This window comes from Oncorhynchus kisutch, linkage group LG25 (assembly GCF_002021735.2).
Source record: "Oncorhynchus kisutch isolate 150728-3 linkage group LG25, Okis_V2, whole genome shotgun sequence".
NCBI classification, from domain to species: Eukaryota; Metazoa; Chordata; class Actinopteri; order Salmoniformes; family Salmonidae; genus Oncorhynchus; species Oncorhynchus kisutch.
Window position 1 is genome coordinate 18171553 of NC_034198.2, and position 14824 is coordinate 18186376.

Genomic DNA, 14824 nt, shown 5'->3' on the forward strand with positions numbered 1-14824 from the left:
TTGATACCTGAGAAGTAGGGGTCGTTGATCATGGTGTGTGTGACGTTGCTGTGGGTGCTGACCTCTGTCGGCAGTTGGAACACATCTCTCTTGGTCAAGGACTGACTGCTGTACTGAGACATACCTCCTAGGCCTTCTATTTGGGACATACCACCTAGGCCTCCTAGTTGAGACATACCTCCTAGGCCTTGTATTTGGGACATACCACCTAGGCCTCCTAGTTGAGACATACCACCTAGGCCTCCTATTTGGGACATACCACCTAGCCCTCCTAGTTGAGACATACCACCTATTCCACCTATTTGAGACGTGCTACCTACAGAAGGGGAAAAAGAGAGACAGAGAATTCTATACACAACATCATTCCAAATGTACAAACAGAATATCGGCTTCTAAATAAGAAACCCAGTATGGTAAATTTAAAGTGAGTACCGACACATTATTCATTTCAATTTAAACACTAGATAAAAACCCTGGATAAAAAAAGAGTGTTGTAGGACTCTGTCCTCTTACCCCCATCCTGAGACTCGATGGTGATGATACCCTCCCTCTCGGGCCCGAAGCCCTGCGTCGTCCTGGCCTGAACTTTGAACTTGTATGGCATGTTCTCACTCAGGTCTGGAACCGTCAGACTGGTCTCAGCGCTGTCACCGCTCACCTGGAAGGAACGCATGTCACCTGGAGGGGAGAGAGAGAGAGGAGGTGGGGATTAGAATATGAAATGAAAGTGAATACAAATATAACTATGAAAGTGAATGGTCATTTGCTAGCGTTGTCCATAACAAATCTGATTTGGAGTCAGCGCTCAGTCTCACCTCCTCCGTGCAGCTGTTCACAGGTGACCACGTAGCCCAGGATATCTCCGTTGGGTTTACGGGGTTTGTCCCAGCTCAGCTGCAGTGCCTCGGGGGACAGAGCTGTGAATACCAGGGGGCCTGGAGCACTGGGGGTGCTGAGAGTGAAGGGAGAACCTGAGGGAGAGGGGGAGAACGGGAGTTAGAGAGGATAGAGGTAAGGGACGGAGCTGTGAATATTAGGAGGGCTGGAGCACTGGGGGTGCTCAGAGTGAAGGGAGAACCTGAGAGAGAGGGGGAGACGGGAGTTAGAGAGGATAGAGGTAAGGGACGGAGCTGTGAATATTAGGAGGGCTGGAGCACTGGGGGTGCTCAGAGTGAAGGGAGAAACTGGATGGGGGAAAGACAGAGTGAGGAAGAGAGAAACAGAGAGAAAGAGAGAGAGAGAGAGAGAGAGAGAGAGAGAGAGAGAGGGGAAGATAAAAAATAGGAAGGTGTAAAGAAGGGACAAAGGAAATTAAAGATAAAAAGAGGAAATTGGAGAGAGAAAGTAAATATAGAGTAAAACAGAAAGAGGTCAGGTGTGAATTAGCTAGCAAAGGAGTGTGGATAAAAATGGATCAACAGAGATGTATTGCTGATTACCTGGCATTGGACTGAGTGGGCTGTTGGGGTTGACGGCTGACTCTATGGTGATGACTCCCTCCCTCTCTGGTCCCCAGCCCTCCAGACTCTGAGCCTTCACCTTGAACAAGTAGGAGTGGTTAGGCAGCAGGTCCTGCACCACCACAGAGTTCTCTGCTGGGCTGGACACGTCTATACGCTTCATATCACCTGGAGAGAGAGACAAGGGGCTTTGATTACTGTAGAGCAGTGGTACTCAAAGTCTGGGTCGCGACCCCACTAAGGGGCTACAGTTTTTTTTGGGGGGGGGGGAACAAAAAATTAAGAGCACAGATAATTGTATGGGACAATATACACACATTTTTGAGAAAGTTACTTAGAATTTTTTTTATGTGTTATGAGTAAATGTATTATTGGTTTATTTTCATTTTGAGATGAAAATGTAATGAATTTAATGTTATTTGTTGAAAATCGGAATTGACCAATGTTAAGGCTGTCATTATATTTCGAGTGGGGGTCACGAGAAGTTATTGTGGAAAAAATGTGGTCCCCAGAAATTCTGGCTGAAAAAACGGGGTCCCCACTGAAAAAGTTTGAAGGTATGCTGGGACAAGTTTTAGAGATTTAAATAAGTTGACAGGGCTAAGGATATCTGTTAAAGACACATTTCTTCAAATCCTAGTCAATAAAAACCTGAGAACTATGTTCACATGTGGAAAACAACATTCTTCTTCCGCACATCAACAAAACCCCATGTGTTTACAATGTGACACAAATCAGTCATGGGTCCATACCTCCATTGAGTAGCTGGTAGAGAACACAGTACCCCAGCACATCCCTGTCACAGTGGGGCTCCTGCCAGCTGACCTTCAGGGCCGTGGGGCCCAGGGCAGAGAACACCAACCTGGTGGGGGTGTCAGGGACCCCAGAGGCCAAACGAGAGTCTGACGGGAGAGAGAGAGGTCAGTGAGATAGAGACAGACAGAGAGAGATGGGGGGAGAAAGAGGGGTCAGGGGTTAGGTGTTAAGTGGAGTCAAGTAAATTACAGGGGGTACATTGACAGTTAATAGGTAAGATTGGATTAGTGAGCGGGGAGTGAGCTCGATGGAGAGAGAACTAAAGAGAGAGAGAGAGGGAGAAAGAAAGAACTTTCCCTAAACCAAACATATCACAGCAAAAAACAGCTTTAGCGACACCAAGCCTTCCTCTCAAACCAGCAATGGGCGTGGTAAGTCCTACTATGAACCCACAGTGTAGCTTTAAGCCCTGCTATAGTCCCAGTGGTGTGAGAGAGGACAGCTCTGTGTGTGTGCTGCCGGCAGACGGACTCACCCTGGAGCACCCTGTCCAGATTCAGTAGCGCATCGTTGACATCCTCAGACTGGGTCCTGCCCCTCAAGACCTGAGACATACTGTAGCTGTACTGTGTCTGAGTGGGGCTGAAGCCATAAGTACCTGAGAACGCAGGGAGCGAGCAAAAAGGGAGCAAATGGACGAGAGAAGGACAGGAGAGGGAGGGAAGTGAAGGAGTGGGAGAAGGAGCACAGGGAGGGGAGAGAAAGAGGCAAGGGAGGGGAGAGGATCGAAGGAAAGAGAGCAACAGAAGATAGAAAAGGGGAGAGCGACAGTCACCATAGCTCCTGCATAGCCCAGTACAGCCACCAGCCCCAATAATCGATAACTGACATCCAAGCCATCCGCCTCATGCATCTCCTCAGTAAACCTGTTGCAGCTGATGTGTATATCTGACATTTATAGCCCCGACTGCTACAGGCAAACAGATAAGCTTCTCCCAGCTTTCAATAGCAGAGGACAGAAATATCTAAATACTATGCAGTGGCATTTTCCTAAGCAAAAGCCTCATAGTCAAAGTCCTCATCTCAGTGGCTCGGTGAAATATGCCTGTGACCTGGGACCTGCGTCAGTGTGGATCGTAAATGATCGGCTCTTCATGCTTCAAATACGCCTCAACTTCAACGAATCTTACTTTTGCCGTCTGCGTATCCCGACAATCCACTGGACAGGTCTCCTATGACGATGGAATCTCGGATGTTGTCGTCATACTCATAGTAACCTCGGTTCTCTGACCGCTTCCTCATGACAACATTCTCTGTGCGCGTCCCGCCCCCGATCACCTGAGTGCGGGAGAGCGAGTTCCCTCCTGTAGGAGAGGAGAAGAAAAGACAGGAGTAGAATAATGATGAACCACCAGAGACATGGATACAGAACTGTAGAATTCTAGCATGCCTCCTGAGTGCAATGCCTTTCGAACTTTAGGTGTCAACACGTTGCCCATTGAAACTGGAAATCTCCCATGTTTGCTGAACTCTGTGAAGTGTAGCTACTGTTCTGGTGAAGACAAGACAGCTGGAATTTCTTGCCACTATCATACCATTGTAAGTCAACAGAAAGATTCCAAAGCTGACACATTGTAAGAAAGAATCTGCATCCATCCGTACCTTGTCCAGAGAGGTATGTTGTGGAGGACTCCGTAGTCATGGAACCTCCGGCCCCTCCTCTGTGGTTGGAGCTGAGGGTGGACATGGGAGACAGCTGGCTGTAGCTGGAAGACGACATATTGGCACTGCGCGACATGGAATTATTTCCCCCGGGGAACAGGAAGTTTTGTTCCCACCTGCCGTTCATTTGGTCTGACAGACAAAGATGAGGAGAGCCGGAGAAGTGAGAGGAGAACATAAAGAACATCAATAACACTCTGGAACCCAACATAACCCAAACCAAACATTCTGGAACCCAACATAACCCAAACCAAACATTTTGGAACCAAAACAATTGATTCAAGTGCATCGATAGCAACAAATCACAACGAACTGCAAGAGAAATGGCCACCTTACAACCTCAGACGGCACACAGGGACATATCTTCACACCCATGAGAAGCCTTTACACAAGCTTTAAAAGCTGCCTCCTTTCCAAGGTCTCTCTCCACAGAGAGGTGTAAAGAGGACAGACAGAGGAGACAAACAGGCACCTGGAAAAGCCTGTCCACGATCATCAACTGGAGGCGGGGCAGTTGATGCCTGGAACCCTCTGTGGGGTGGAAGGTCGCGAGGTGCAGCAGGGGTAGGGATAAGAGTAGAACCAGGTGGCAGTTTCAGGGCAGATGGCAGACGTGAGGAAAGGCGCATGCTGATGATTAGCGATCTGAAGACTCATCTTAAAGGATCCCCGATCGTGCATATTTTGTGTAGCTAGAGAGGAGATGATAAGGGGGCACTGCAGCTGCTTTGGAGGTTGGTGGCTGCCATGCGCAGTAGCTGGCATGCTATCTTTCTGTCTATCTGACTGTCTTGTCTGGCTGTCTAGCACTCCAGGTAGGTGGTCTTCACCTTTCAGGGATGGGGTCTGTGCTCGACTGGGCCGGGGAGTCTCGTCAGTGCTGGTGTCTGTGTCTGTGCTGAGGCGGTAGGGGATCACATCCGCATGCCTCTTCCAGGACACCGAACGCAGGTCCAGCTTGGAACCCACCAACTTGATAAAGCCTTGTTATGGAGGGGAGAAGCAAGCAGGGTGGGTGGGTGGGTGATGGTCTGGATTGATAGTTTGCATGGCAGTTGTTGTTTTTGTGAAGCGTGGTGATTGGTGAAAGGGCGAGCGATGGAAGGAGTGAAGGAGGGAGGAGGAAGAGGAGGAGGCAGCATGCATGTAACTACGGTGATATCTACAACTACAGATGTCTGGATGCTTTCAGCAATCACAGATTTCTTTTCAGTTTGGATCAATGGTAGGAAAGGTTTGACTGGCATGGGGGAAAAAAGCCATAAAGAAGAAAATAAAGACTGGTATGAAGACTGGCATGATAGAACCCAAAGCCATGAAGAAGAAAATAAAGACTGGTATGAAGACTGGCATGATAGAACCCAAAGCCATGAAGAAGAAAATAAAGACTGGTATGAAGACTGGCATGATAGAACCCAAAGCCATGAAGAAGAAAATAAAGACTGGTATGAAGACTGGCATGATAGAACCCAAAGCCATAAAGAAGAAAATATTCTGATGATCTCATGAGATGTAAAATAAATATCAGTTTCTTAAAAGACACCTCAGAGAGAGAAAGGGAGAGAGGGGGGGGAACGAAACAAATAAAGAGGAAGAGAAAAGAAAGAGGCAGAAAGAGAAGGAAGAAAGAGTGCAAAACAGAGAGAGAGAAGGGTGGAGGAGGCAGTCATTTTTGTAAGCCCCTTGACCATGACACTGTAAGACCTTTTCTGTTTTTATTTATTTTCTTTCTCTCCTTCAGTGAGCAGAGGACTGGACAACAGAAGATGGATAGACAGATCTTTCTTTGCATGGAACCCATCTATAACAGTCCTGTCCTATCCAGTCTGCATTCACTTGGTTTCACAGAGCAGTGAGCTCACTGGCTTAATGAGGGGGCTACTACCCAATATGTATACATCTAAAACAGTGAGCTTCATCCCCAGTAGCGGTTACTTAGCAACAGCTATTCTTCATGGGATCCACTGAAAACACACTACAAAACCACAACACACAGTACGCCACTGAAGGTAGGCTGCGGAGAGACAGGCTCCCGAGAGCCAGCTAAGGTGCTGTAGTCTGTGGGCACCCACCTTCGTCTGAGACGCTGGGTCTCTTGGAGCCTGTTGGCGACCTCAAGACCTCGCTGCTGTACATCAGGTAACCGTCGTACTCATCCCCCGCCTCCGCGTCCACTATTGGGATGTCTGGGATGATAGGGACTGCAGGGAGAGAGGGAGGAGACTCAAACTATGGTCATGCTAAAAGTATCCAATTCAATATAGCATCCTATAGTAGGAGAGAGCACAATTCAATATAGCATCCTATAGTAGGAGACAGCACAATTCAATATAGTATCCTATAGTAGGAGACAGCACAATTCAATATAGTATCCTATAGTAGGAGACAGCACAATTCAGGTCCTTGAGGGCTGCAGCAACAGTTGGTTATCCTTTGTTCATTTGACGATTTATTTTCCACAAAACAGCAACGCAGTACCCTTGGAGGAACTCACTGGACATGGGTCTGACGGGCTGTGAGGCCAGGTTGATGGTTGCCTCTCTGAATGGACCCCAGCCAACGCTGTTCTTAGCCCGGACCTTATAGCAGTAGGTCTGGGCCGACTGCAGGTTCTCAATTAGCAACATCCTCTTCTTAGGGTTGTCTATCTTAACCTTCTTAGCTACACCCATCGGCTCTAACAGGGGGAAGGACGAGGGAGAGGAGAACACAGAGATCCCATTAAATGATTGAGTTCTAATATGTACGCGTCAGAATGTCTTAGAAGCACAGGCATTAAGAGGCATTCTGTGATTCTTCGATTTGATTGGTCACTCACTTGTGTTGTCATTGATGGGTGTGTAGAGGACCTCGTAGTTGGTGATGACACCGTTGGTCTCGGCAGGCTCCGCCCAGCTGACCTGAGTGACGGTTGGACTGATGACGTTGAACGCAAGACGACCGGGCTCACTGGGGACTGGAGGAGGAGAGGAGAGAGGGATGAGGGGTGGAAATAAAGGAGGAAACCTTTATCACAAGGTAGGAAAGAGGGGAAAACCATCGACACAATCGTTGAGCTTACATCCTGTGTCGACTCAACAATATTCAACAAGAAAGAAAGAAAATACTGTCCACAATCCTAGAAGTGTTATTTGTGAAAGACAATAAATGTAGTCCATATTTGACAGGAACAGGAAGTGTGCTCACTCACCGTCCTCCAGGGTCTGACAGGGCACCATGTCGCTGTAGTTTCCGTTTCCCAGGGCGTTGTAGCCACACACCTTCATCTCGTAGTCACAGAAGGGGTACAGGTTGGTCAGCTCAGCGTGGGTGGTCTTCACATCTATCACCTGGCCATCAGTCTCAGGGTCCCCATAGATCCAATACTTCACCTGGTGACCAGGGAGAGGGAAACAGAAGATGTAGAAAACACAGGTGAAACACTGGTTGGAATGAACACTCTTCCAACGTTTGTTTGTACACTCCAAAATTACACTCCAAAGATTTTTGGAAAATAATCTCCTAATTTCCAACAGCAAAAATTGGCAGGTGGGTCAAGGGGCCGAATCTAATGAGTTCCTCTGTTGATGAACTATGCTCCTCACGGGGTAAAAGGGTTTAAGTCAAGGTAAGTTATGTATGACAGTTCCTCTCAGCACCTCGCAGTCCAAGGGGTTAGATCTTGAGGGGGGGGGGGGGGGGGGGGGTTCCTTACCTTGTAGCCCAGGGGGCTTCCTAGGGGGTCCCAGTTGAGACGGATGTTTCGTGGGCCAGTGGCTTTAGCCTTGACGTTGGTGGGAGAGAAGAGACGACCACCAGGAGACATGGCTGTCCGGTTGATGAAATCCTTACCCTGCTGCTGCTTCTGGGCAATCTCTGGTAATGCTGAGGGAATAAACTTATTTTAGTGATGCACATCTCATGCATCAGATTCCTTATAGATACGCCATACTGTATGTGTGTGTTTGTGTGTGTCTGTGTGTTTCAGTGTCTGTTTCTGTGTGTATTACCTCCATCAGTAATCGTGACCATTGTCGTCTTCCTCTCCCCGACCGCGGCGTTCGTACTGGGGTCAAACAACTCCAGCTGGAAGATTTCTGGTTTGACCGGTCCAGGGTGAGGGCGTGGGTCGATCACGATGTTCTTCTCAGTCTCCCCTGGAGAAAACTTGAGGGGACCGGACAGTTCGAAGCGCTTGGCATTGCGGGTCTTCCAGTGGACGGTGGCGGGCCCCTCCTGGTTGCGTGTGCGGACCACGGGGATGGAGTAGGTTGGGTCAGCTGTGGAGAAGTTCTGGGTGCTCTTCATAAACATCATCACACTGGGCTCTGAGGGAAGCAACGAGAGAGGAAGTGTGTTATGGCCATCTCACAGAGGAGGAAGTTATGGCTGGCTTTCTAACCTCAAATGAGGCTGTTACCCATGCTCTCAACACCCAAGATAACAATGTCCGGGACCTGTTGTGCGACGCTATCCTGTGAACTGACGAAGATCCAAAGAAACACTGTTATATTAAAACTATGACATTTTTCATGCTATGTGATACACCCTGAACCCTGTCCTCTCACCTGGTTGGTCAGTGATAGTGACAGTAGTATATAACCTCACCTGGTTGGTCAGTGATAGTGACAGTAGTATATAACCTCACATGGTTGGTCAGTGATAGTGACAGTAGTATATAACCTCACCTGGTTGGTCAGTGATAGTGACAGTAGTATATAACCTTACCTGGTTGGTCAGTGATAGTGACAGTAGTATATAACCTCACCTGGTTGGTCAGTGATAGTGACAGTAGTATATAACCTCACCTGGTTGGTCAGTGATAGTGACAGTAGTATATAACCTCACCTGGTTGGTCAGTGATAGTGACAGTAGTATATAACCTCACATGGTTGGTCAGTGATAGTGACAGTAGTATATAACCTCACATGGTTGGTCAGTGATAGTGACAGTAGTATATAACCTCACATGGTTGGTCAGTGATAGTGACAGTAGTATATAACCTCACCTGGTTGGTCAGTGATAGTGACAGTAGTATATAACCTCACATGGTTGGTCAGTGATAGTGACAGTAGTATATAACCTCACATGGTTGGTCAGTGATAGTGACAGTAGTATATAACCTCACCTGGTTGGTCAGTGATAGTGACAGTAGTATATAACCTCACATGGTTGGTCAGTGATAGTGACAGTAGTATATAACCTCACCTAGTTGGTCAGTGATAGTGACAGTAGTATATAACCTCACCTGGTTGGTCAGTGATAGTGACAGTAGTATATAACCTCACCTGGTTGGTCAGTGATAGTGACAGTAGTATATAACCTCACATGGTTGGTCAGTGATAGTGACAGTAGTATATAACCTCACCTGGTTGGTCAGTGATAGTGACAGTAGTATATAACCTCTCACCTGGTTGGTCAGTGATAGTGACAGTAGTATATAACCTCACATGGTTGGTCAGTGATAGTGACAGTAGTATATAACCTCACATGGTTGGTCAGTGATAGTGACAGTAGTATATAACCTCACATGGTTGGTCAGTGATAGTGACAGTAGTATATAACCTCACATGGTTGGTCAGTGATAGTGACAGTAGTATATATTACCTCACCTGGTTGGTCAGTGATAGTGACAGTAGTATATAACCTCACCTGGTTGGTCAGTGATAGTGACAGTAGTATATAACCTCACCTGGTTGGTCAGTGATAGTGACAGTAGTATATAACCTCACCTGGTTGGTCAGTGATAGTGACAATAGTATATAACCTCACCTGGTTGGTCAGTGATAGTGACAGTGGTATATAACCTCACCTGGTTGGTCAGTGATAGTGACAGTAGTATATAACCTCACCTGGTTGGTCAGTGATAGTGACAGTAGTATATAACCTTACCTGGTTGGTCAGTGATAGTGACAGTAGTATATAACCTCACCTGGTTGGTCAGTGATAGTGACAGTAGTATATAACCTCACCTGGTTGGTCAGTGATAGTGACAGTAGTATATAACCTCACCTGGTTGGTCAGTGATAGTGACAGTAGTATATAACCTCTCACCTGGTTGGTCAGTGATAGTGACAGTAGTATATAACCTCACCTGGTTGGTCAGTGATAGTGATAGTAGTATATAACCTCACCTGGTTGGTCATTGATAGTGACAGTAGTATATAACCTCACCTGGTTGGTCAGTGATAGTGACAGTAGTATATAACCTCTCACCTGGTTGGTCAGTGATAGTGACAGTAGTATATAACCTCACCTGGTTGGTCAGTGATAGTGACAGTAGTATATAACCTCACCTGGTTGGTCAGTGATAGTGACAGTAGTATATAACCTCACCTGGTTGGTCAGTGATAGTGACAGTAGTATATAACCTCTCACCTGGTTGGTCAGTGATAGTGACAGTAGTATATAACCTCACCTGGTTGGTCAGTGATAGTGACAGTAGTATATAACCTCACCTGGTTGGTCAGTGATAGTGACAGTAGTATATAACCTCACCTGGTTGGTCAGTGATAGTGACAGTAGTATATAACCTCGCTCCTGGTTGGTCAGTGATAGTGACAGTATTATATAACCTCACCTGGTTGGTCAGTGATAGTGACAGTAGTATATAACCTCACTCCTGGTTGGTCAGTGATAGTGACAGTATTATATAACCTCACCTGGTTGGTCAGTGATAGTGACACTAGTATATAACCTCTCACCTGGTTGGTCAGTGATAGTGACAGTAGTATATAACCTCACCTGGTTGGTCAGTGATAGTGACAGTAGTATATAATCTCACCTGGTTGGTCAGTGATAGTGACAGTAGTATATAACCTCACCTGGTTGGTCAGTGATGGTGACAGTAGTATATAACCTCTCGCCTGGTTGGTCAGTGATGGTGACAGTAGTATATAACCTCACCTGGTTGGTCAGTGATAGTGACAGTATTATATAACCTCTCGCCTGGTTGGTCAGTGATAGTGACAGTAGTATATAACCTCTCACCTGGTTGGTCAGTGATGGTGACAGTAGTATATAACCTCGCTCCTGGTTGGTCAGTGATAGTAACAGTAGTATATAACCTCACCTGGTTGGTCAGTGATAGTGACAGTAGTATATAACCTCACCTGGTTGGTCAGTGATGGTGACGGTGGTTCTGGGGTAGCGTCCCAGCTTGGCTCCCTGTCTTGGGTTACTGAGGTCCATGACAAATTGTTTGACCTGTGTGTCCTTCAGCAGACCGTCTCCCTCTCCCAGCTCCAATAGACGCACAGGGACAGTCTGCTGGGTCTCCCCTGGCCCGTAGGACAGTTCCCCATCCACTGTCACATAGTCCTGGCGAGAGAGGGAAGAGTAGTTAGGATTGTAAAAAGAAACAGTTAGACTAATGAAAGGTGTGATATTGCTGTCTTTTAGTGTGTGTGTGTCTGTGTGTTACCTTCTTGTCCTTGGCGGTGAGGTCTCGGGTGCGGTAGGTGACCTGTGTGTGTCCGTCCTCTATGATCTCTCTGCTAATGGGGATGTTAGCCACTCTGTCCTGTCGGCTGTAGGTGTAGGAAGGCTGCAGGAATGACATAATACTCTTGGCTGGAGAGGAGAGGAAAGACACACACAATTAACAGCTAAATAAGGTCAGGGGAAGAACACAAAAGAAAAGAGAAATATACACATATTCACTGGAAATAAATAGTAAGGAAGTGTTTTGTAATGCTATATGGTTTTGAAGAATCATGTGTGTGTAAGAGTATGGAGGTCAGGGGTTAGATAAGGCTCCTCTGATTGGCTCTCACCGTGTTCTTTGATGATGGTGATGTTGACGAAGCGTTTCCCTATCTCAGCGATGCCCAGAGGAACGTCCACCGCCTCCACCTGCAGCTGCTTCTTATCATCGTCATCTTCCTTGATGAAGAGCGGCACGCGCACATCCACCGTCTCCACCCCCTCCTGGAACTCCACGGCACCAGCCGCCTCTGCAGAGAGAAGAGAGAGAGAGAGAGAGAGCGAGATGGAGAGACAGTTAATAAACTCCCAACACACAGACATACACACAGACATACACACAGACACACACACACACCTCTGTCTGTGGCCACTGTGTAGTAGCCCGGCACCACTTTGAGATCTTGGAAGTTTCCAGACTGGACATTTTTCTCAGTCAGTTTGACGATGTCAGGGTAGCTGGAGCGAGGAGCGGACACGACTGTGTCTACAATTGTGTGGTCTTTTCTTTTACCAGCATTCCTCTGTAATCTGACACATAATCAGAATATCAGTAATGACATGAGGAAATACGATTTAGACGACGTGCACAAAAATGACTTGCATTGTAATAAATTCAAGAGGGATTGAAAGTCATCCTGAAATAAGTGGCTCACCTAAATTTGGTATTCTGAACCCTCTGGGCTCCAGGAACATGCTTGTACACTTCATTCAGCTAAACAGAGAGGACACACATAAAGTATACACAGGCAATCCACTGTCACAAGGGTGGTCATACAATACTGTATATTAACACCCAGCTTGCTCACACTCACACAAACACACTCACGTTGTCATCAACCTCCCTGCGCAGCATCTCCGTGTCTCTGGCGTCGGGGTGAGACAGACTTTCTGTGAACAACCTGTTCAGACGCAGGGACAGAGGGAACTGGACTATAGATGGAGGAAGAAAGAGGGGAGGAGAAAGAAAGAGAGTAGGAGGAGAGAAAGAGGTGATTAGGACGAGTAGAAGAGGAGAAGAGAGGTGGATTAGGGCTCATGTTTCATCACTCAGAATCATGATCATGTAAACCAGGAAGTTCTAGTGATAACTCCAACCAATGGGAGAGATGGAATTCGGAACACTTCACACTCACTGGTCTCTTTGGGGTTGGGCTGGACCTGCGCCAGCGGGTGATTGGGCGATCGGTGCACATTGTCGGTGATCTTCCAGCGAACCACGTCGGTGCTCTTGGGCGGGCCGGTCCTCACTAGGGGCGTGTCCAGGTGGTCAGAGGTGAGCAGGGATTGGCGGAGCATGTACTGGTCCTCCTTAAAGCCAACCATACGGCCTACAGACACACACAGGAAAACCCATGTTCAATCGCACGTTATAATACTGCCTGGAAACATGGTACAGATCCAGTAATATGCGCACAGAAGGATATTAAAAGGTTCATTAAAGTGATACGGCTCGAGGAACTCACCTCTTCCACAGCATGGCAGCAGAGCAAGACATGCCTGAGAGAGAAAGAGAACGAGGGAGGGAGGCAAAGAGGGATTATTTCCTTCAGAGTGTGGCAAGGCCATGGCTGGGTGTGTTATGGTTGTGAGGGGACAGTACCTTGCAGCAGGCGCAGTACTTCCAGCAGCAGAGCAGCAGTAGACCCAGCAGTAGCATGAGGAACATGATGAGAGGGATCAGCCACAGGAAGCCAGCAGGGGGACAGTCTAAGGGGACGGACCACGACAACATCAACCATAACATCAGCATCACAACCAGGGTGCAAGTCACAAAGATGCTGAGCACTTCCAGAACAAACCAGGGAACCTCCGTGGTTGTATTAGCGTCATATAAACAAATGTATAAGGGTTATAATAATTAGGCGGGTGCCTATGTCTGTTTGTGTGAATTGGAAATTAGTTTTTTTTTGCATATCCCACTCTCCCTGAGACACCCTCAGAGTGTGGGGTAGCCATTTTCTGCCATTATCAACAGCGAACCCTGGGCACATCAGCGACCTTTCGGTTACTGGGCCAACACTCTAACCGCTAGGCATCCTGTCACCCATATATGAATACTGGTCATGCCTCACCTTTCTTTTTAAGCACCTGGACTTCCAGTTCCTTGTCAGTCTGCTCCTCAGGGTAGTCCACGGTGTAGTGGTACGTACAGTCGTCATCCTCGTCGCGGAAACTACACGCCTCAATCACCTCTTTATTTTCCTTGAGCTCGTCCACCATGATCACTTTGAACTGGCACTGGTCACACTGGTCGCTGTCCTTCTTCTCTCCGGTCTTCCAGGCCTGACACTGGACACAGCTCCTCTTGTCCTCACACATCCCCAGCTGGGCCTGGAAGTTAGCCTCGCAGGTGGGGGTCATGGCCAGGCCAGAGTCCTGGCACTCACAGCGACCGCACTTACACACACCACGCCCGTTACAGACACCCTGAGAGAGGAGAGGGGGGGGGGGGGGGGGGGTTAGATCATTCATGAAAAATATTGTCGCAATCTGGAGGGAGGGAGGGTTCACAAAATGGGACAAACACCCAAATGAGATTCTGCATGCAGAATTTAGCTAAAATATATTTAGTGTACAACGCAAAACCCCAAACAATGTATGCAGAGCAGAAATAGGACTATCCCCTCTAGAACAGAGCTGTTAAGTTCCACAACCACCTAAAATGAAGCGATGCCCACACATTCCACCTCAAAGCCCTCACCTACAGAGAGATCAACCCAGAGAAGTCCCCTCAACTAGTTGCTTCTATGGCTCTGTTCACAAACAGACCTCACATAGCCCCAGGCCAGCAACACAAAAACACAAAAAACTATTTGACACACTGGAAAGAATCAACCAAAACACTGAGCAAATTGGAATGCTATCTGGTCCTAAACAGAGAGGACACAGTGGCAGAATGCCTTAACACTTTGACTGACCCAAAATGAAGACAATCCTTGACTATGTACAGACTCAGTTGAGTATAGCCTTGCTATTGAGAGGTCGCCATAGTCAGACCTGAGCTGCACTTCTTCCTAACCTCCTGGCAAATGTATGACTCCATTAGAGACAGATATTTCCCACAGATCATACACCCACAAAGAATTTGAAAACAAATCCAACATTGCTAAACTCCCATATCCGTTTGGCGAAATACCACAATATGCAATCACAACAGCAAGATTTGTGGCCTGTTGCCATGAGAAAATATTTGTAAATAC

At 47.3% G+C, this 14824-nt stretch overlaps 1 protein-coding gene across 4 annotated transcripts in view; it reads right to left on the reverse strand.

The window, feature by feature from the left end:
- Positions 1-14824, reverse strand: part of LOC109870234 (integrin beta-4) — a 30219-nt gene that overhangs the window by 2044 nt on the left and 13351 nt on the right. For 2 of the 4 annotated variants that reach the window (XM_031804892.1, XM_020460639.2), the window contains exons 15-38: positions 13697-14051; positions 13225-13331; positions 13088-13121; positions 12758-12952; positions 12451-12554; positions 12278-12336; positions 11980-12152; positions 11693-11872; positions 11341-11489; positions 11030-11237; positions 7928-8245; positions 7633-7802; positions 7129-7309; positions 6757-6894; positions 6433-6615; positions 6011-6139; positions 3879-4070; positions 3407-3580; positions 2752-2874; positions 2213-2362; positions 1440-1628; positions 816-971; positions 514-678; positions 8-316 (exon numbers count right to left, since the gene is read on the reverse strand). In XM_031804892.1, coding sequence (XP_031660752.1) covers positions 8-316; positions 514-678; positions 816-971; positions 1440-1628; positions 2213-2362; positions 2752-2874; positions 3407-3580; positions 3879-4070; positions 6011-6139; positions 6433-6615; positions 6757-6894; positions 7129-7309; positions 7633-7802; positions 7928-8245; positions 11030-11237; positions 11341-11489; positions 11693-11872; positions 11980-12152; positions 12278-12336; positions 12451-12554; positions 12758-12952; positions 13088-13121; positions 13225-13331; positions 13697-14051 — 4141 coding nt within the window. Of the gene's footprint in view, positions 1-7; positions 317-513; positions 679-815; positions 972-1439; positions 1629-2212; positions 2363-2751; positions 2875-3406; positions 3581-3878; positions 4071-4112; positions 4922-6010; positions 6140-6432; positions 6616-6756; positions 6895-7128; positions 7310-7632; positions 7803-7927; positions 8246-11029; positions 11238-11340; positions 11490-11692; positions 11873-11979; positions 12153-12277; positions 12337-12450; positions 12555-12757; positions 12953-13087; positions 13122-13224; positions 13332-13696; positions 14052-14824 lie in introns of those variants that run through there. The other 2 variants (XM_031804893.1, XM_031804894.1) reach the window with 2 other exon arrangements.